Here is a 20406-nt window from a genome sequence, read left to right as displayed (position 1 = left end):
TATAAACCCACCTTCCCTTGAGGTCTTTGCCAGATGTTTCCGTGACGGCGTTCCTGCCTTATTCCTTGTGTTATTCCTGCATAGTCAGAGAGTTTGACCGTAGCCTTGTGTTTTGGATACCTTTTCCTGAACTGTAGCATCCTGCAATAAAGTTATTGCTCATTTTATTGGAGTTGTGCTCTGTGAGTTCATTTCCTGAGAAAGCCTGACACCTATATTCATATCTTAATAATAAAAAGAGGATCAAAGAGATGTTCGAAACATTTTGAAAATCAGTGCATAGGAGATGGAGCGTCGAGTGAGCTCAGTGGTCGAGGTGATGTAATCATCTCCCATAAATCATACAGCGCAGGTCAATGGGACCCTCGACTCCGTTCAAGGCCTACATTTCCATTTTAATTTTCTGCTCAGTGGAGTTGATGTATGCAGGGACACAGTGAGTAACCAGGCTCTTCACTCCCTTCCATTCATTATTAAATGACGATGACCTTTCTTTTGGAAAACTACATGAGGAGACAGGAAAGTATGCGTACACTCAGTGACACCAGACATTTCCCATCCAATGAAGAGACATGCCAAATGTCATGTAGGGTGAGATTTAAAATTCATTTCTTCAAGGTTTACTCATTGTGGTTTGGAAATCACTTGTGTGTTTACCTGCTCAAAGTCTTTGCTTACCTCTAAATGAAGACCTAAAGGACCATTACCAGTGGTTTTGCTTGTTAAACTGGATCACCACAATGCATTGGTTGTGTGTTAGTGCAGAGGAGCATAATAAAAAAACAGATACTCAGCAGTAAATTGGGATTTTCATCTGTGTGTCATCTTTGATAGGTGTGGAGTTGTGCGACTGTAAATTTCACATCAACAAAATGCAAGCTTGTGCCAAGGACATTGCTTTATACGTTCTGTTGTGAGGTTCTTGAGGCATGGCAAAGTAGGGAGAACAGATATGAAAGTAACACAAAGTGAGCATGTACAGCACGTAACACAGGAGTTATTGATGGGACGCTAGTAACAGATGTTTCTTCATTTTCCCTACAGCAACAACAAGTGTTTCTACTCTTATCAAACCACTGCACCTACAGTTTCCCAGACCAAGGATGACGAATGTCTTGTGTGTGAGAGGGAGACTTTCAGCTCATCCTTGCTTGGGAAAGTGTGGGTGCAATGAGTCTTTGGTCTGCACTGTTACCATGAAGCATGTACGAAGGCCACAGAGCACTATAACTGTGACAGTGAATTAAAAAAGAGAATTGATGTTAGTAATACAGAAAATGGAAGGTGTTATTTTTACACTGTCATACTGTAAGAATGTTCAGGTTTATACTATTGTTGTCACAGTTTGCTTCTCAGTCCCTCTCTTCAACCACGCCGTTTCATCCCCGGGCCTCTGTATTGCTCTCTGGGAGCACTGGGTAATAGAAAAGCCAGTGGCCGAACTTAGAAGGGTGTTGTGGGCTACTCGACCCAGAGAAGTTGTTTGGACCAGGAGGATGGGTTTCAGGAGGCGAGGCAGTGCAGGGCTTTCTCCATATCTTGGTTCATACATTCTGCTTGACAATCGTTTGAGGGTGGAATCCTGATAACAAACTCACCAAATGCTTCTTCCGCCACCAAAGACCGATTTAAGAATGAAAAGGGAGGTGAGCGCAGTGAGGTGGGCTTCCACAGAGCTGTACTTCATGATGAACCTGTTGGCAAACCCCAGGAAACGTTGACACCCCTTACATGTCAAGGGAGTGAGCCACTTCATGACTGTCCTGGTTCCTGGGAGTCCATCCGGATACTGATGATGAAACCCAGGAACGACACCTCTTCTTCTCCTGGAGCCTCTGGAGCACTTTCCACGTGTGTCGCACATGCTCCTGTTTGGATTTTGAGAAGATGAGGATATCATCCAAAAATGCATCATTAACTACACCAGGGGAATTGGTGAGTTCAAACAGCCTGACCAAGTACTCATAGTGACCGCAGTGGGGGAGTTGAAAGCAGATGCGTGCTAGATGGTAGGCCTACGCATTTCTGAGGACGACTTTATACACGGCAGTAAACACACCTTTATTTTAAGTACACATACAAATAAAATTCAGATTGTCCCTCTAAAACTTCATTGTGAATACATCTCACATTTACATGGTAAAACAAACACTGATGTGGCCAATAACATGACTCAGATAAGACAAAATAACAGCTGACAATTTGCATTTAAATGTGTATGTTTGACTGTTCCACTCAGTACGGTTGTTCACCAGTGGGTCCGAATGTCACCAGGGAGCTGAAGTTCAAGATAAAGAAGTGTGTAATCTCAGTGACGTTAGAATATTAGACATCCATGACTAATGCTATTGCAATATTTACCACAGTGTATTTGCTGTACCATGCCACAGTCTGTTCGAGCTGATATGTGTGTTTGTGACGTGATATAGGACAGACATGAAATTGCAAACCAGACACCTTTTTCACATTTTGCTGCCTTCTACACCCGTTAAAAGAGAATACGTGTCTGAGTATTCTTTTGAAATAATCATATTTAATACATGATTCACCTCTGGCTCCCCCTGTCTAGGTGATCTGAACAGATTTTGCATTCATTTACACATTGATGAGGAAAAGTTAATGACATATCTGTAGTGGCTCGAGGTTGAGTGAGTGTTAATATAAACATGACAGCAAGCGTACTGACATACAAATGTGTGCTAATGAATGCATCGCTCAGTGTAATAACTGTCTTAATTAGCATGTTTAGTTTAACAAAACATGTGGTCAGAGTCAAGTCTTTTGTTTTAAATACGGCTGAGGTTGATATTTTTTTCCAAATCTGCATGTTTTCCTGCAGCCTCAAGAAGATACTGCACCTAAACTGTGCTATTTATTTATTTTCTTTCAAGTGCAGTTGCTTTTTTATTCTCTCTATTATAGATATTGTTTTCATCTTTATTGACCAATTTCAGACTGGTCAGTAATTTAAAGAGATGTTTACATTTTCACATTGCCTGCTGAGATACAGTGCTTGGAGGAAACAACATTTTGAAGAAGTGCTGAAACATATCTGCCATCTTGTGGTAACTAATGTTAAGTACAGGAACAATGTTACCGAGAGCTGCTGCCTGCCTCATTAATAATACTCAAAAAGGAAACATTCAAAGTTAAAGCTTAACTTTGAACTAGGTAATCCATCACAGCATGACCTGATGATGTCCTGTTATGTTATCTATTTCAATCCATCTTAAATAGTCAGTTCAGCCACAAAGAACATGTTAGTTTACGATAATATATTACTTTATCAATCACTTGTAGAGAAAATTCACATTGGCACAGCAGTACAGAGGAATGAAACAACAAGGAACAAAATACAATAAAAGTACTGTATGATCAGTTACTATTCTATGAGTAAATAAATATATTTACACTATATACACACAACATACACTCACATATAATAACATTGTGTGCAGAGATAGATGTGATATGGGATGTTGTATGAGTTGCTCAAAGCATTGAAAAAATGCAATGTGTCTCATCAGAAACAGTGTTAGCACCTCAGGACCAAACCTTGGACAGTTTTAATATAAACTATTATTTGCATTTAAAAAAAAGAATTATGGGCCAAATGCCGACAGAGATGTTTGGCTTTAGGGCTATAGTTGGGTGTTGAAGAGAAAGTTTCCCTTTGTACTGGTAATTGTAGGATGAACCTCCAGGAAATTACTGAAATGTCCCTCAATTGATGACTGATGCTACAATTGAGTGATAAATCTCTACATGGACATCAAATTAGCTCCTGTCAAATTGTCTCTGAAGGCTAAGATCTATTTGAATTTGTTTGTTGAAATAAATAGCCTTTTGTAAAATAAACAGTATTTGTTATGGCCACTTGTTAACAGCCTTAAATAAGAAGTGAGGGTTAGGAAATGATTTTTAATCCATCCATCCATCCATTGTCAATCACTTATCCTGTAGTACAGGAGGGGCTGGAGCCAATCCCAGCTGACATGGGGCGAAAGGCGGGGTACACCCTGGACAGGTCGCCAGTCCTGATTTTTAATGTAATTTGATTAATTTATTTTAATTATTATAAAGGACTGCTTCCATTCCACATGCCTATACTCATAATTAATATAAGTTTTTAATTCTCTACTACTATTCAGTTTGACACTTCTGTCAACACTGTAGCCTACATATCTAAATGTTTAGATTTGTGTATATATATTGCTATATATTCTACTTACTAATTTTCTATATTTATTTCTTAATATCTTGATATGAAAAGTAAGCAGCCTGAATTTCCTCTCGGGGATCAATAAAGTATTTCTGATTCTGACACAAAGCCATGAATCTCCTCACTGACACGGTAGGTGGCGGCATGAACCTTTAAAGTTAGTTTGCGACTCGCCAACAAACACAGAGAAGAAGAAGAAGAATTAACCCACTCCCATTGGTTTAGTATGATTACGTCAGCGCGCACTTGTTTGAATGACGGAAGATGCGGAAGAGGCGTAAATGTAAAGTAAATAGAAGCTGCGGTGAAACCATCTGCTGTTTTGCAGTTTCAGAAAACTACCAACAATTGGTAACCGACCTCTCCGCATCTTTACTTTTAAAAGTCTGCTAACAGTAACACATTCACAGCTAGAAGGTGGAAGTTAACGATAGCTTTTTAGCTGACGTTAAATTAACCGACCTCTAAAGTTGAAAAAGTTAATGTTACTTGGTTGCAGATATATTTAAGTACTTACTGGGCGTTAATGGGCCATTTGTGGAGGAACTGCATTATGAAATCTAGCTAATTTAGTGCCTGTCATTTCTGTTCCTTTTCGAGAGCGCTTTAAAAACACTGTTGAATATTAGGCAGTTTAATGTTATTTTAATAAATTAAAAATGCTTGCTCGGTTAACTACTTCTATGCCGAATTTACCGCAATAACTTCAAGATTCATAAATGGTATTATTTATTTAATTTGAAGTTGTTTTTTTTGTTAGAGACATTCTGTCATCTTTAAATTGCCCATTTTTTAAATTGAGATCCGCATCAACTTAATACTGTACTAACTGGAAGTCACTACTAACTCTAACGCCGTGCATATCGTTTTATTTCCTGCAGTGGGGTGAAACGATGGAGCAGGTAAGTCAACACTGACTAAAATAACATTAATATAGAGGCTTGTGTGTGGAGGGGAGGGGTTCAGAGAGATCATGTAGGAGTAAGTGGATCGCCTTTCATTCATTGAAGTGGCAGTTTCTCCGCAGCAGGAGCTGCAGAAACTTGATCACTTGTTGGTTTTGAAAGGAGGCACCCAAGATGCAATGATAACAACGATGCTCTTGCTAATTTTGCACGGAGTGGAGGACTTTTAAGAATGGACATGGACAGAGGGACAGCTCATTTTTTGCAATCAAGAAATAAGACATATGTTTATTTGTGGACCTGCAGGCAGTTCCAGGTAGAGCTCAGATGTCTTTACCAGGTTCAAACTGATGTGATGTTGTTCTGATGGGTTGTGTTTGTCTCTGTTGCAGCAGGAGCAAGTAGAGTGGGATGAAGTGAATAAACTTATGCAGCATCATGGTTTTAAGCCAGTGCATTTTGCAGATCCTTTAGAGAATAAGAGCCTTTCGGGTAAGAGTCAGTGCTTCTTATTCCTTGCCAAAATATCAATTTCTAAATAAGATCTAATTAAATTAATTGAAGGAAATAACTAATTTTCTTCTTTGTAGCATTTCTCGCTCAGTAGTTTATTCTTGTCTGCATACTGTACATTTGGCTTTGGGAAGCTTGAGTTTTATACTCATTAGTGAAGCCTCTCGGTCCCGTGACTCCTCATGTGTCCTTAGATTTGGTTCTGCTGGACAAGAAGTCAGCTGGTGAGATCAGGACGACTCTGAGGACGATGCTCACAGACTCTGAGAGAAGGCAGACCCTCATCCAGGAGCTCATCAAGGCTAACAACCAACTCAAGTAAGTCAAACAATGAGGCAGTCACTCATTCCCCTCAGATATGTTGATCTTTATACTAAGTACCAACCTCCTGGACCATCTGTTTCATTAATCACTGCCACCTTTTGCCCAAAACAGTGGCGTGTTCATTGGTGGTGAATGGAAAAAACGGCGGGGGTTAAAAATGTAAGGTTTTTAGAGGGTTTGAATCTGCATGGATGTCGTGATGAAGGCATGCAGGCACCTTACTTCACTTTGTCTTCCATTCAGAGAAATAACCCAGACATTTTAATTGCAGCAGTGCAAGGCACATGTTAATAAGGCCTACAAACACTTACAGGATGTGACTGTACAGCTACTGGAAACATACATCTTTTATTGCTGATGTTCAGCTCACTCTTAAGGTCCTGGGAGATGATTGTGCCCAGGAAGCGGAACACATAGTAATGGGGGAGGGTGGGACTGAGCTCTTCCTGAAATCAGTAGGAATCATCTCCACTGTCTGCAGAGCATTGAGCTCCGGGTAGTTCTGGCTGCACCAGGTCACCAGATGGTCGATCTCCCACCTGTGGTCGGACCCATCCCCACCAGAGATGAGCCCAATGAGGGTGGTGTCATCTGCAAACTTCAGGAGCTTGACGGGCTGGTTACTGGAGTTGCAACTGAATGCAGCATTTTGGTGAACCAGTGCTTGTGTTCTGAGAGTCAGAGACACGTCTTCCCAGCTTCATGTGCTGCGTCCTGTCAGACAAGAAGTCAGCTGGGAGAGCTTGTCCAGCAGCAGAGCCGGGATGATGGTGTTGAAGGCTGAAATCCACAAACAGGATCCTGGCGTAGGTTCCTCTGGAGTCCAGGTGCTGGAGGATGAAGTGAAGGGCCACGTTAACTGCATCATCTTCAGACCTGTTGGCTCTGTTGATGAACTGCGATGGCTCTATAGTCGTTAAGTCCTGTGGTCCTTGTTTTTTTGAGTACGGGATGATGGTGGAGGATTTTAAACAGGCTGGCACATGGCATGTACCCAGTGAGATGTTGAAGAAGCCTTTGAATATCTGAGGCAGCTGATCGGCACAGTGCTTCAGGTTGGATGGAGGCCCCAGGTCCCTGCTCAGGGAGGTGATCGAGGGTCACGGGGGCTGGTGTCAGAACTGTCCTATTGTCTTTCAAAGCAATAGCAGGCCAGGTTGTTAATGGAGTGGGGGCCTTTAGGTTTCTAGTCTGGGGAAACTGAATTTTAACAACGTGCGCTAAAACACAGAGGCAGCCATCTGCAGCGCCATGTTGGCAATAGCAGTATGTAGACTCCATCATGTCCTCGTCCTGGAATGTATGAAACAATTCAAAGTGAAGTAAAACGGTGGAAGCACAGCTGAGGGAATGCTCCAGTGCATACATGCCTGCAGCATGGATTACTGCAGGTGTATCTATTTAATAATGGATATGTAGTGTGTGTCGACCACCTGTCCTCCTGTCATCTAATCTCATCAGCATCAGATGAGTATCACAGAGATGCGCCTCCTGAGTGCTACAGCTCAGTGCAGGTATGAAGTGACGAAAGGGAAACCAGCTGACTGTATTACGGTCGTATTTCAGTCATTTAGTCAGATGAAATACTGTAGTTAGAAGCCTCTTGGGTTACATCACCATTAGTAAATCACATTATGTGCTCTTCAATTTGGCTCTTGTGAGTCCTCCGTATTCATGGAAGCACATTAGTAGATCTTGGGAGTACTCTTTTAAACTGCGTAATACCGACAGTTTGCACCGAATGTCTCATTTTGTCATATATTTGTTTATTTGACAGCAAAGTAACTGTAAATGAGACAGTTTTTCATCCATTGTCCTTGGCCAGTTTTTAAAATGGCAACCTAAAATAAAATGACTTATTACAGACAGATACGATGAATAATAAATAGTAACGACTAACTTGTTGCATTTTGAGAGTGAACCTTTTCTGTGTATGTGTGTTTAGAGAGGAGGTTCATGAGCACATGGGTCGAGCAGCTCAGCAGTCTCAGAGGGCCGCAGAGCTGGAGGGGCTGCTGGACGTGGTAAAGACCAGAGTCCAGGACCTTGAGGACCGCTACCTCGGCAAGGCTGTCCAGCAGCACAGCCACACCCAACAGCTGCAGCAGGAAAAACAAGAAGCACAGGTATGTCAACAGACTTACATGAAAGATAGATAGATATAGATATGATGCTCAGTTTGTACACACCGGATACATATATGATTCATTATTTTGGGAAATGTTATCTTTCTAGAAGCTGTGTCAGGTTCTGGAGGAGAAGCTGTCTAAACAGAGGGAGGAGGCAGCTCAGCTTCAGAGGAAACTTTATTTCACCGTCAAAGAAGAAGAGCGACGATTGGCTCAACAGAGTCAGACTTTCCAGCGCATCTGCAACAAAGTCAGCCAGCAGAACTCCGCAGCAGACCAGCAGTAAGAACATGATATCTTCTCTTTGCTGGCTTGTAAAATATGAGCACATGGTGATTTTATCAAAGGTATTGATTCTTTTGTTAGTATTGGTTGCATTAGGCTATGGCAGCATGAAGTATGTGAGGCGTGGGGCTAGGAGAGTCGGACACAATGTTTGCAGAAATTGTACCTTAAGGTCCAATTACTCGCTTTTTCCCCAGCTTTCAAATGCATCATGCAGACTTCCTCAGACAGATGTCTGTGATTGAGTTGATTGCTACTTGTTTTCTGGTGCTTCTGTCTGCAGGGTGTTGGATGTGATTGACTTCTATGAAACTAAAATGACTCAGATGATGGATGAGCTCAGGTAAGCGTGCTTCTCAAACACTGGCTTCAGAGTAGAATATTATGAGGCTGTAGTGGCAGGTGGCGTAGTTCAGTGGACTGCTGCCTTTGTTGGCTCACTGTAGCCCAGATCAACCTGGCATTGTGTTTACGCTGGCTGCATCCTGTCAAGCACACTGTGTTAGTCACTAGTATGCTAGAGCAGTGATTCCCAGCCCAACAAGGGCAATAAATCTAAAAAATAGCAAGATTACAACTGAGGCAGGAAGAAATAACAAAAATTTCTGAACAAAATCCGATTAACTTGTTTTTTTTGCTCTGCTAAGCTTTTTATTTTCACCCCAGATCTGTGAAAGGACGACCAGAAGGATCTCAAGTGGCTCATCAGACAAGAATCAAGAAGGCGTCCAGTAATGTTACTCCATCTTTCAAAACCATTCTGAAGGTACCGTGAGAAATGTTTATTTATTTTCAAAGTAGTTTCCCCTGAAGCCGCAGGTAACACTCTTGCGTTTCTTCAGGCGTACCAAGAACAGCAAAAGGAAAGCAAAGCTGAGATAGAAGAGCTAAAGAGGGAGACGGAGCGCCTGAAGCAAGAGTTGCAGACAAGGTGCGTGTTCATCCAGCTTGAAGCAAGTGCATGTGCCGGCGTATCAGTATTCATGCCGACTGTGTTCATCTGCGCAGGCCGACACTCAGAGAAGTGAAGATCTACAAACACAAGCTCCGCCGTTTGGAGGGGTTACACAAACAAAATAACACAAGGTAGGAACACCAGTGAGTGAAAGACTGCTGTAAATCTACTCGCTGTGCCCAAGATGTGAGGAGGGCAGCTATATCTGTGTATCAGATGCATGATGCCTTCAGGTGTGGTTGTGTTACCATGTAAATAAGAATACCACTTATTATTATGGCTTGGTTGTCATAGCTTTGAGTTTTGGAAGTTGTGACGTATTCCAGGTTTTTTTTGTGGAGGTTTCTTTAAAAAAAATGTTTTAAAATTTATGCTTTCACTGTTTGTTTGTTTTTTTTTTTTTTGTCCAAGTTAAAAGAAAGGAAGATGGCCATTCACTGTATTTAATGTCAGAAATTTCAGAAACATAACTGTTTATTATTCCTATAGATTCTTAGTTCCTGAAACATAAATCTTTATTATTTTACATGCACTCTACCGGTCAAAAAAAATAACATTTTTAGATATAAAATTAACAATTAAATTAAGTATGTTTGTTCATTATTTCACTGTAGGATCAACTGACGACCAGCTGCTCTGTCTTCCCTCATTTATTTTTAGTTTTTTAGTGGCAATATTGCACAAACAAAGCTTCTGAGAGTGTATTAACACAGGCTGTTCCAAGGTTGGGACATCAACTTTCAAGGCTTCATTTATTTCCACTGGTACAGAATAACTTGAAGTTGTTAACTCATTACTTTATTCCTGAAAATGGTATATATCTGAAATTTACTTTACCGTCTGTGGTTATTCTGAAATACTGCAGTTTGCTGCTTTCTAGTGTACAGGGTGCTCTCGTCTGCAACACTAAAACAATTAGCGCATATGAAACAAATGGCATTCGAAGTGTTAATGAAGGATATTTAAAGTGCCTATAAGCTGTGACAAGTAGATTTTGCTAAAGGGGTCGTAAGCCCAACCTGTTCTTAAGCTTTTTAAAGCACAGTGAACATATTTGCCGCACTGGGCAAGTGAATGAAGGGCCAAACTCTTTAACTATTGGATTGTAAGTGTCCAGGGACTGATTTAATCAGAAGCACCACCCATTTTTGCAGATTGCCTAAAGAAGACGACACAACTGAGACCAGTGAGAGCATCAGTGACCAAGCCAGGGAGGCCGGCCTGTGTGGCCATTATCACCATGTAAGCATACTGTTTGATTCCACAAGGAAGGTTTCCTGTCTTCTCTCTACTGGGGTTCAACCCTCATTTTCTAAAATATGATTTCCTAACTGAACACTTCTCCTACTTCTCCTGAATTCCAGCTGTTGAATGAGATCAGTGCTGTTGTGACCAATCCCAGCGCTCCGTTACGACTGCACAGACAGAAACCCTCTTCTGTTGGTTTGGAGCCGGCTGAGTTTCAGACTCTCCTCCCCTCTCTGGAAGTCTGGGCCCAGCAGCTCCACCTACTAAAGGTAAACGCCACTATCAGTATCTTCACCCCAGTCTAAGCGAGCTTCTTGCTGATCATTCAGAATGCGTCTCCAGATTTTCTACCTTTACCTTTCTTTTCATATGTGTATATTGGCAGGATCTGCAGCAGGGTTTAAACAAACTGAGTGACAGGCTGATGCCCTGGCAGCCGTCTCACGGTGGCTGTAACGCTGCGGAAGCTGTGAAGGTGGAGGACATGATGTTGCTGGTGGACACCATGCTGGAAAACGCCTCCACTGACAATGAGAAAGTAGGACACTACTTTGTTCTACTTGCTCAAGGTGTTGTTTAATACGTTCCATGGTGCTTTGATGGCCGTATGCACTTGCAGCAGCCTTTAAGACCTGCTGCAAGTGCCCCTTTTTATAGCTCTAATCAACCCAGATCCAGGACAAGCCAGGCAACGTACTGTATTTAAACGTGTTTTAACTGTTAGGTGCTGAGGAGTCCCACTCGATACACTCTGGGCTCCATGGTGTCTCACTTCCAGAAGCTGTTTGACGTGACCTCCCTCAGCGGAGTGTACCCGCGTATGAACGAGGTCTACACCAGGCTGGGAGAGATGACCAACACCATGAGGAATCTCCGAGATGAGCTACAGCTAGGTAACCTTCAGCTGGAATCTGAGCCGGTCAGTGCTGGGTGTTTGCACAGCAGGAATGAAATGACTGAGTTGCTTCTTTGTGGTGTTGTGTCAGACAGCAGGGCTCCTTCTTCAGAGGTGGTGAACCAGGTGGCCAGACTTGTTTCCTCCACGGGTCACGCTGCTGGTTTCCATGATCTGCTGGCAGATGTTGACATCGACAGGTTCACATACACAGAAACCACACATATTATCTGGAATATCAAAGGCTTTTACTGCAGGGCTGAAGTTTTCTTTCTCTTTGCTTTTGTTTTCCAGCATCATCGTCAAAGTGAAGCAGCACGAGGAGTTCTTTCCTGCTTTCCATGCCCTCATTATGGACATTTTACAGACTCTGGGTAAGTATCAAACACTAATCTGAATATCATGTCATAAACAGGGCTTAATGTGAATCTTCATGTGGCTGAATCTTCTGCTTTGTGTTTCAGGAGTGAGTCAGCTGGACGACATCCTTCCAGCTCTGCAGTCTTTGAAACAAACTGCCTAATGATACGCTGCTTTGTTAAATGTAATGTTTGTGGTTCGTTAGATTTTCGTTTTTAATAAAAGACTTTAAACTCTCCATATGCACAGTGTGTGATGTTGAAGTGTAGCCGGGTAAAATTCTTATGGTCTTCCCTGCCATAACCCCCAGCATGCATCTCTCAGAACTGCCGGGGAGAGACACGGCCCCTCCCCGACCCTGTTACTTCAGGAATGTCTCAGATGATCTGGGTACCGGCAACGGATGGGATTTGAACCCAGAGACGCCGCACCAATGGCACAGACAATCTCAACACGCCACCGAATACCCTTCACAATGGCGCCTTCTCTCTGGGCGCTTTTATCACTTCACATTAGGAGTTGCGCCTTAAAATTCACTGAGCCTTGATAAGGATCGAACCCACAACCTCTGAACTTCAAAGCCAGCCGCTATCTCAACAAGCTACAGGCCCAGACACTTTTACTTTCTTTCGTAGAGCTCTTGACTTTTTCTTTTCTGGCAGTTGCGCTTCAAAAATCACTGAGTCGCGATAAGCATCAAACCCAGAACCTCCATGAAGTGCTTTCACCTTGAGCTATCTGACCAGACACTTCACCTGTATTTCTTAGAGCTCTTGACTTTTTCTTTTAGGAGTTCAACTTCAAAACTCACTGAGCCTCCATAAGGATTGAACCCACAACCCCTGAACCTCAAACTCGCCCGCTACCAGGCTGAGCTATTAGACAAGAAAGATGCGCTGAGTTTCCTGGTGCTTTTCACTCTTTCCTTTAAACATCAGCTTTTTAAAATATTCATCATCAGCTGAGATTCTAACCCAGATAAGATATCCACACAACCCTCTATCAACCTGAGTTAACGGCCTGCAGACCTTCGAGCTCTCCTCTGTGGTGAATTTTATCGTACAGCAGCATTCAGTCGAATCCACAACCTTTAAAGATCAGGTATCTTTTTCCAGATATTGTCTTTTAATTCCTTTTGCCTTATGGCATCAACACCGGAGAGCTCACAAGTCTTTGGGTTGGACATCAGTTTTTAAAATGGAGGGTCAATCAGGGAGTTCTGGTTCCTGTAGGATAAGAACGTATTTTTTTATCAAACTTTATTTGAACATAAGTACAAAGACAAACTCCCTGTAGTACAAACCAGACAATGTTTCCAGTCCAAGGTGAATCACACTGTATGTATATAGTATGCAGTATAACTATATTTATAGTTACATAACTTTAGTAGCATACCTTTATTTACAGTTGTATTCACAGTTAAAAAACTTTATTTATTGTTGATTATACTTTAGTAACATTTTCAATGGGGGACTTTTACTTGAATATTTTTAGTGTGGCATTAGTACTTAAGTACCACAATCCAAAATGATGATTTTGCTTCATTCTGTCAGTTTTAAGATTTCAAGTTATTTTGTAACTTTCATAAAATATACAAAACAATCTTTAATAATTTATTTTTTTATCTATTAAAATCTATCTATAATAATCTATTTTATACCAAGTCCATGAACCGCACATCTGTGTTAGCATTTTCCATTTAAAAGTTTAACTGAGTATATTAAATCATATATCATTTGAAAGTTTGTTTTCTATAGCACAATATTAGTTCATTTATCCTAATTAGCCTATATATCTATAAGCGATGTGTTCATGTGACAAACAGTAATGTTTATTCTAAGTTTAACAGCTGTTTTCTCAAAATGGCAAAAAACGGAAAAAGGGCTCCATCACATATTATATATAGTATATTTTGAATAAATCCATTTTGATAAGCCGTTCTGTAAATGTCTGGCTGTTTGGTATATTATCACAAACAAAAGAAAAATGTGTTTGGAAAATGGATTTGTGTGATATGCAAATCAGTGCATATTTAATGAGGAAATAACTTATTTGCATAGGCTCATTAAAAAAAAATTAAACATAAAAAAGTAACCTAATTAAAAAAAAAAAAAAAGAAAAAATGCTTATATGTTTGTATCAGCTTGTAAAGTTTCATTGTGATATGTGATTCTTTTTCAAACATAATCATGTCGAAACATGTCAATAATTTTTAAGTTTATAACAACAATTATAACGTTTTTAATTATTCAACCCCCCCCCCCCAACAAATGAAATGGTACGGCCGGGTAGTGGATTCAGTCCCTAGGAGGCGGAGAGCGTCTGACGGTAGAAATAAAACACAGAGAAAAGGTGGACCTCAGTCTTTGGCAACGTTAGGATCTACTTTTTTAATTTCTACACCGAGGGATAGCTCGGTGGATGTGTCGGGACGGGACGGGAGCCTACGGCAGGCAGGAGAGCATGTCCGTCGCTACAGCGTGATAAAACTGTTAAAAAGTGGTCGTATTAGTAGTTTTTTTTACAATGGCTGCAGAGTGTACTCAAGAGGCGATTCTGGGGTTTCTGAAGGACAAAGGGGGCAAAGTGAAAAACACGGATTTAATTGAGCATTTTAAGGCTGTGTTCCCCGAGGAGCCTGAGAAGAGGGCGGCTGTGCGCGAGAGGTTTAAAAACCACGTTGACGACGTTGCTTTCGTAAAAACGGAGAGTGGAGTTAAGTATGTCTGCCTTAAGAAAAAGTTTCGCTGCTCAGTGAAGGGTGTCAGCAACGGGACGGATAGGGAGCCAGCTCACCGTTATTATCCCGCAGACAGCAGGCGGGTTAGTGGGAATGACGCAGTGGCGGATGCGGCCCCGCAAAGCCCCGCCGGCGGTGACGTTCAGCCGCAGGTAACACCTGCCTCAGGTCTCGGAAGTGACAAGCAGGTGACATTTCCGCATGGTTTGTCTCCTGCAACCATTTTGCCGGACAAAACGGATGACAAAAGTAAGAGTCATAAGTTTGTTTGTGTAGTTGAGGAGGTGGGCAGCAGCTCAGGTGAGATGGGGAACAGAGAAAGCTTTCGAAAAGAGAGGAAGGAGTCCAAGAAGGAGCGTGTTGGAAAAGGGCCTGACATACCAGAAATTGCAGTGATTGAAGTTTCGCCTCTCCCTGCAGCGGGACCCGTGTTCACCCTGCCTGGGCCTGTACAAACTGGTATTACAGGACAGGTAGACGCGGCCACCTCTGGACTCGATCCCAAAGACCGGCAGGTTGAGACTGAGTCTCAAACAGTAGACGGCCTGAAGGAAGCGGAGCAGATTAATGTGGCGACCAGGCGGCGAAACACTAAAGGATCCAAGCACAGATTCAGACAGCAGCAGCCAGACGAAGAGAAGGATGAACGGCAGTTGGATGAGCGTAGTTTGTCTGGGAGTGAAGGGAACATCACCCCGATAAGCAGCCGCAAACACTTCATCAAGGTCATGGTGAGCAGATCCCCCCAGTTGAGGCGGAGCATGGTGTTACGTAACTCTGTTCACCTGTCCTCCAGGGATGACAGTGACTCCGTTTCCTTGGCTTCCTCCAACCAGGACGACGACAGGGCCTCAGTCGCTCTGGACCCGCTGGAGCATGAGTGGATGGTGTGTGCTTCGGACGGGGAGTGGGGCAGCATGTACGGCCTCCTCACCCAAGAGCCCAGCCTCGTCCTGAGGAAGGACTTTGTCACCGGTTTTACTTGCCTGCACTGGGCGGCCAAGCACGGCAAGCCTGAGCTGATAGCCCTGATCATCAACTTCGCCAAACAGCACAATGTTCCCATCAGCGTTGATGTTCGATCCAACACCGGCTACACGCCGCTGCACATCGCTGCCATGCACAACCACATGGAGGTGGTGAAGCTCCTGGTGGGGGCCTACAACACAGATGTGGAGATCAGAGACTACAGCGGGAGGAAGGCCTGCCAGTACCTCACTGACAACGTGAGTGTGGACATACGGGACATCATAGGAGCATACGAGTGTTCTGAGTCAGAGAACGCCGACCCCAGGGATGGAGGCCGCTGGAGGTTCTCTAAGGTTCTCCAGTCTAACCTGAAGCCGCTCAGGCTCCTCAACCCCAGTAACTGTGACTCTGTGGACGGGGAGCCCCGAGAGAAACCCCTCAGGAGGAAGTCTTCGCTCAGCAGGATGAAGCCCAAACTGCAGAGGCTTCGCGCGAGGACGTCTCAGATTGTCCACAGCACGTCGTTCCGTGACTCAGAGGAGCTGGACGGGTCAGCGAAAGGTTCCTTCAAGTCCAGACCCAAGACACATTTCTTTGGGTGAGATCGGTACTGACACAGGACAGGAAACGGTGTACAGGGATGTCGACAGGTACAGAATTTTTGCAGAAATGTGGCAAAAGACAATTTTTTTGTTGCATTGGAAAAACTGGGTCACAAGAACAAATCGCAGCTTCTTTTTTTTTTTTTTTTTACGGTGCAGCTGATTCTTTGCGTTGAATACAGCATCTCAAAATGTGTAAAACAATCAGCAAATCCTTTTTTCCTTGATGTCTTCCTATCGACAGCTAGTAGTCACATACATTGATTTTCATTTACTCCGGTCAAAGGTTTTAGAACGGCCGCGTCTTTCTAGTTTGTATGTAAATATAAGTCCAGTGAAAAAAACCTTGATGACGCCAAAGTAAGCAGCAAACCGACAAAGTTAAAAAAACATTCACACCACCAAAACAGACATTTTCAGATATAAAATTAACAAAAATGAAGAGTTTTGTTCAATATTTCACTGTAGGATCAACGGCTCTGTCTTCCTTTATCCCTTTCTAGTTGCAATATAGTCCAAATAAAGCTTCTGAGGGGAACAGTGTGTACACATTGGAAATTTGTTTTTGCATCAAGGCATTTCAAGTTCTTCATTTACTTCCATTGCTGCAGAATAACCAAAGAAGGTAACAACAAAGTTAAGGCTGTGTAAAACACACTTTGTTTGTACAATATTACTAGAAGGCGTTAATGAAGGAAGACAGACCAGGTGTGCATCTGTTGATCCTACAGTTAAATAATAAACAAACACATAAATACACAACAATACAATTTAATTGTTAATTTTATCTCTGAAAACGTCTCAGTTTTGGTGACATAACCTTTGTTTTTAACTTTGGCAGTTTGCTGCTTTCCTTTTTTACCATTTAAAGGTTTTTCTCTGGACTTGAACTACTTATATTTCAATACAAACTAGAATAATGGGGCTGTTCTAAACTGTTGACCGGCAGTGTAAATGCAAATATATTTGTTTTTATTTAACCAGATGATCTCATTGAGATCACCTGGCAGCATACTGACAGAGCAGAGTTACAGAGTTACCAGACACACCCGCCAAAACCAAAGGACGTTCAATGACTCTTTAAGATCTACAAATAAACACTAAGACTAATTAAAAGTACAGTTGTTACATAGGTTTAAAGGAATTAGTTATTTTAAAAGCAGTGACAACAATTTATATGCGTTTAGTTCCAAGTCTTTCGTATGTAATAATGGTAGCACAGGCAAAAATGCAATTAAGCCTCTTAGCAGCGCACTTAATTGGTATTTATTTTAGTTTTTCCTCTTTCAGGTAGTTTTGTTCATTCTGAAATGCTTTTCCACTACAGAATCATCCCAGTGACATACTGTGTATCACTCATTTATGGCTCCATGATCTATCACAAATGCACATTGTGTTACAAAAGCTAGATTAGATGTTAGCACATACTGTAGATGGTGACGCGACTGCGGGTCAGCCTGCTTCTCTTTATCCTCTAAAGCCTCTTGACCTTGAGTCTGTAATCGTGACCACTGCTGGCAGATTTCTGTGTCACAAGGGGGTCGTGTGACGCCAGAGCAGTGGCATTGAGAGAGAGGTTGGTCTTGCTTTTCATATTTTACATGGCCAACATTTTAATGGTGACTCAACATTTGGGGCCAACAGGCGTGTCCTGGAATTACAAAAGCCATCTGGAGAGGGTTAAATCCAGTAAATCCTCTGGTTAAGAAACCGCACAGCACTGACGTTTACACACGGTTTACTCAACAGGGATGTTGCAGAACGTACAATATTCTGCTTTAAGGAATGTGTTGCCAGACTGGAAAACAACACGATCAAAACAACCCCAACCAAGCACAGAAACACTTTGTCCAGTCATGAAATGGTACTTAGTAGTAATCCGGTGACACAGCAGGGTTATGAATCACACATGTAATCCACAGCATGCTGCCTCAGGTCAAACCTGACCCACTGAACAGGCTCTGCATGTAAAGCTGCGCTAAGGTTCTCACCTGGAGGCCCGAGGAGATGAAGGTTTAAATGCTCACATTTCTTTATTGAAGGTGCATTTAATAATGGTGTCATAGGTGCAACCTCAAAAATACCGTGGAAAAGTTCACTGTGAGCGCCAGAACCAGACTGAGAGATTAAAGGTTCAGGAAACCTTTGCAGGTGTTTTGAGTTAACTAGCTGATTAGAGATCTTCTCAGGTCGACACTTCTGTATTATAAATGATTTATTTTAACATTTTGAGCTACTGGAGTTTTGATTTCTATGAGCTGTAAGCCGTAATCTTCAAAATTAAAACAAAAAAAAAGGCTTCACTTTATGTGTAATGAAGCTAGAATACATGAAAATTGAACTTTTTGAGTTAAATTACTGAAGAAAATGAACTTTTCCATGATACTCTAAGTTTTTGAGATGCACCTGATGGTGTGTAAGGACAGACTGGATCAGTGGATCATCTCGCTTTTTTAAAATCTGTCCAGTGTTTCCACATGAGGAATCCAAGACTGCCTCTCAACCTGTTCAGGGTCTACAAGAAGTAATTATACAGCACAGTTCATTTATTCCGATACTGTCTGGACAGAGGATATAATATCCTTTAATTTGGCCTGAAATAAGTGACACTTAATGTAGTCTCCAGTGGAACCAGGCTATATCTTGACCAATATATCAGTATTGGTGTATATGTCAGCTGATAAGTACAAACAGTACAGTATATTTCAGTAGAGAAATGTCAAATATATATTATGTTTGAGGTCAAAACAGTGTTTTCATTAGATAGTCTGTCCACCAGAAAAGTAATTTCAGGGATGTTTCTGCTCTGTATTAACTCGAATATCGGTTTGAGATCAAATTAAAATTTTCACTTTAAGGTTTATGTGTATGTGTATGTGCCACAGTGTATGGAAGCCGCTTCCTGCCGAGTATTTGAATCAGTCGTAACGCTCGGACTGGCCAAACTAGAAGTATCTCATCATTTTGACATTAAAAGATGTGACTTATTTTCTCACAGTATTGTGTTTTAGAATTGACTTTACCAAGTCATCCTTTTTAGATACTCATGAGAATTCATATTTTTATATCATTCCTAACTTTTTATGTATTTGTTGATTTCGGTGTGGCATTGCGTAGCTTTCTTCTTCAGGTATGAGGCCCATACTAAGTGGTGCTTAAAGGAAAAGCTGGCTGCATCGCTTTGTATTTAAGTTGGAAATTGATTAATACAGTGTGACGTTGCTCATTTCTATGTAACAAATCATCATAGATTATTTTTGTACCTACGATTTTCCCTGACTCGATGGCACCTTTTAATCTTTTTTATTACATCTTTGCACATTTGAACAAAATCAGCTCTTAGACTTGCACATTATAATCTGGTACATAACAAAGCTTTGCTTTTAAAGAGCTCAAACAAAAGTGACTGTTTACTTGGGTTACTTGTACTTATGGGGGCTGTTTCAATGATTTGTATGTTTGATTACAGATTTAATAAATAACATTGCACATCATTGCACTTGAATAAAGGACTTTGTTTGTGATTTGACCTTCGGTATGTGCTAATATCAACATATGAATGATTTCTGTGCTGCCAAAAATCAGTTATAGGGGTTTTCAGAGGTCCATTAGGAGCTTTTGAGGGCTCCAGTTAAATTATCACTAATTGCTTTTGCCAAATAGTCTTTGACAAATCTATTTTCAAACCACTTTCTGAAGCTTTTTACAGACTGTCTTCATTAGTGAACACTGAGATGCAGTTTAAAGCTCCAGAAAAGGTTGTTAAACTATTATTCCCTCAGTTCAGAGTCCTTAAGTGAAGAATAAACTTTCACGGCCTGGAAAATGAACAGTTCCAACATCTTGTGGAAAGCCTGATTTGGGGATTTGCTCGCATTCAACCGCAAGAGTATTAGTGAGGTCCAACACTGATGTTGGGCGACGAGGTCTGGCTTGCAGTCAGTGTTCCAGTTTCATCCCAGAGGGATGGTGTTGCAGTCAGGGCTCTGTGCAGGGCCAGTCAAGTTGTCTCAAACTATACCAGACCTGGCTTTGTGCACAGGAGCATTGTCATGTTCGACCAGGAAAGCACCGAACACAAAGTTACAAGAACACCACTGCAATGCAAAAGTGCACTAAAGACCTGTTTCCTGTCCCTATACTTTTGGTCATTTGGTGAATGTTCAGTGTAGAAAGTTAGATAATCTTTCAGTATGCATCAAGTTGTTGCTAGTTCACTCACTAGATGGCACTATAGCGGAAACTTTATTCTGAAGTCT

The 20406-nt window shown here is 41.7% G+C and overlaps 2 protein-coding genes across 2 annotated transcripts; both read left to right on the top strand.

Annotated features, from left to right (window-relative positions):
- Nucleotides 1-4470: 4470 nt before the first annotated feature.
- LOC119919279 (centrosomal protein of 70 kDa-like) lies at nt 4471-12077 on the top strand. The gene is made up of 17 exons (XM_038739690.1): nt 4471-4573; nt 5104-5124; nt 5520-5619; nt 5835-5958; nt 7910-8090; nt 8200-8375; nt 8662-8721; nt 9045-9144; nt 9221-9309; nt 9387-9464; nt 10488-10575; nt 10698-10850; nt 10967-11119; nt 11306-11474; nt 11568-11676; nt 11771-11850; nt 11941-12077. The coding sequence occupies exons 1-17, from the start codon at nt 4487-4489 to the stop codon at nt 11997-11999; spliced, it is 1827 nt and encodes a 608-aa protein (XP_038595618.1). The 5' UTR covers nt 4471-4486; the 3' UTR covers nt 12000-12077.
- A 2091-nt stretch (nt 12078-14168) lies between these two features.
- On the top strand, nt 14169-16332 carry LOC119919278 (ankyrin repeat domain-containing protein SOWAHC-like). Its single transcript, XM_038739689.1, has one exon. It carries the CDS (start codon nt 14363-14365, stop codon nt 16145-16147), a length of 1785 nt encoding a protein of 594 aa, XP_038595617.1. The 5' UTR covers nt 14169-14362; the 3' UTR covers nt 16148-16332.
- The last annotated feature ends 4074 nt before the right edge of the window (nt 16333-20406 follow it).

Source organism: Micropterus salmoides, unplaced genomic scaffold (genome assembly GCF_014851395.1).
Source record: "Micropterus salmoides isolate LMB-PRFRI ecotype aquatic unplaced genomic scaffold, ASM1485139v1 Ms_hic_scaffold_2646, whole genome shotgun sequence".
NCBI classification, from domain to species: domain Eukaryota; kingdom Metazoa; phylum Chordata; class Actinopteri; order Centrarchiformes; family Centrarchidae; genus Micropterus; species Micropterus salmoides.
This window is presented reverse-complemented; position numbering and strand designations above follow the sequence as displayed.

Coding starts and splice junctions, on each gene's coding strand:
- LOC119919279 (XM_038739690.1), top strand. CDS start 4,487: ATGCGGAAGAGGCGTAAATGTAAAGTAAATAGAAGCTGCGGTGAAACC. Junction 9,145..9,220: donor CTTTCAAAACCATTCTGAAG/GTACCGTGAGAA, acceptor GCGTTTCTTCAG/GCGTACCAAGAACAGCAAAA. Junction 11,851..11,940: donor GGACATTTTACAGACTCTGG/GTAAGTATCAAA, acceptor TTTGTGTTTCAG/GAGTGAGTCAGCTGGACGAC.
- LOC119919278 (XM_038739689.1), top strand. CDS start 14,363: ATGGCTGCAGAGTGTACTCAAGAGGCGATTCTGGGGTTTCTGAAGGAC.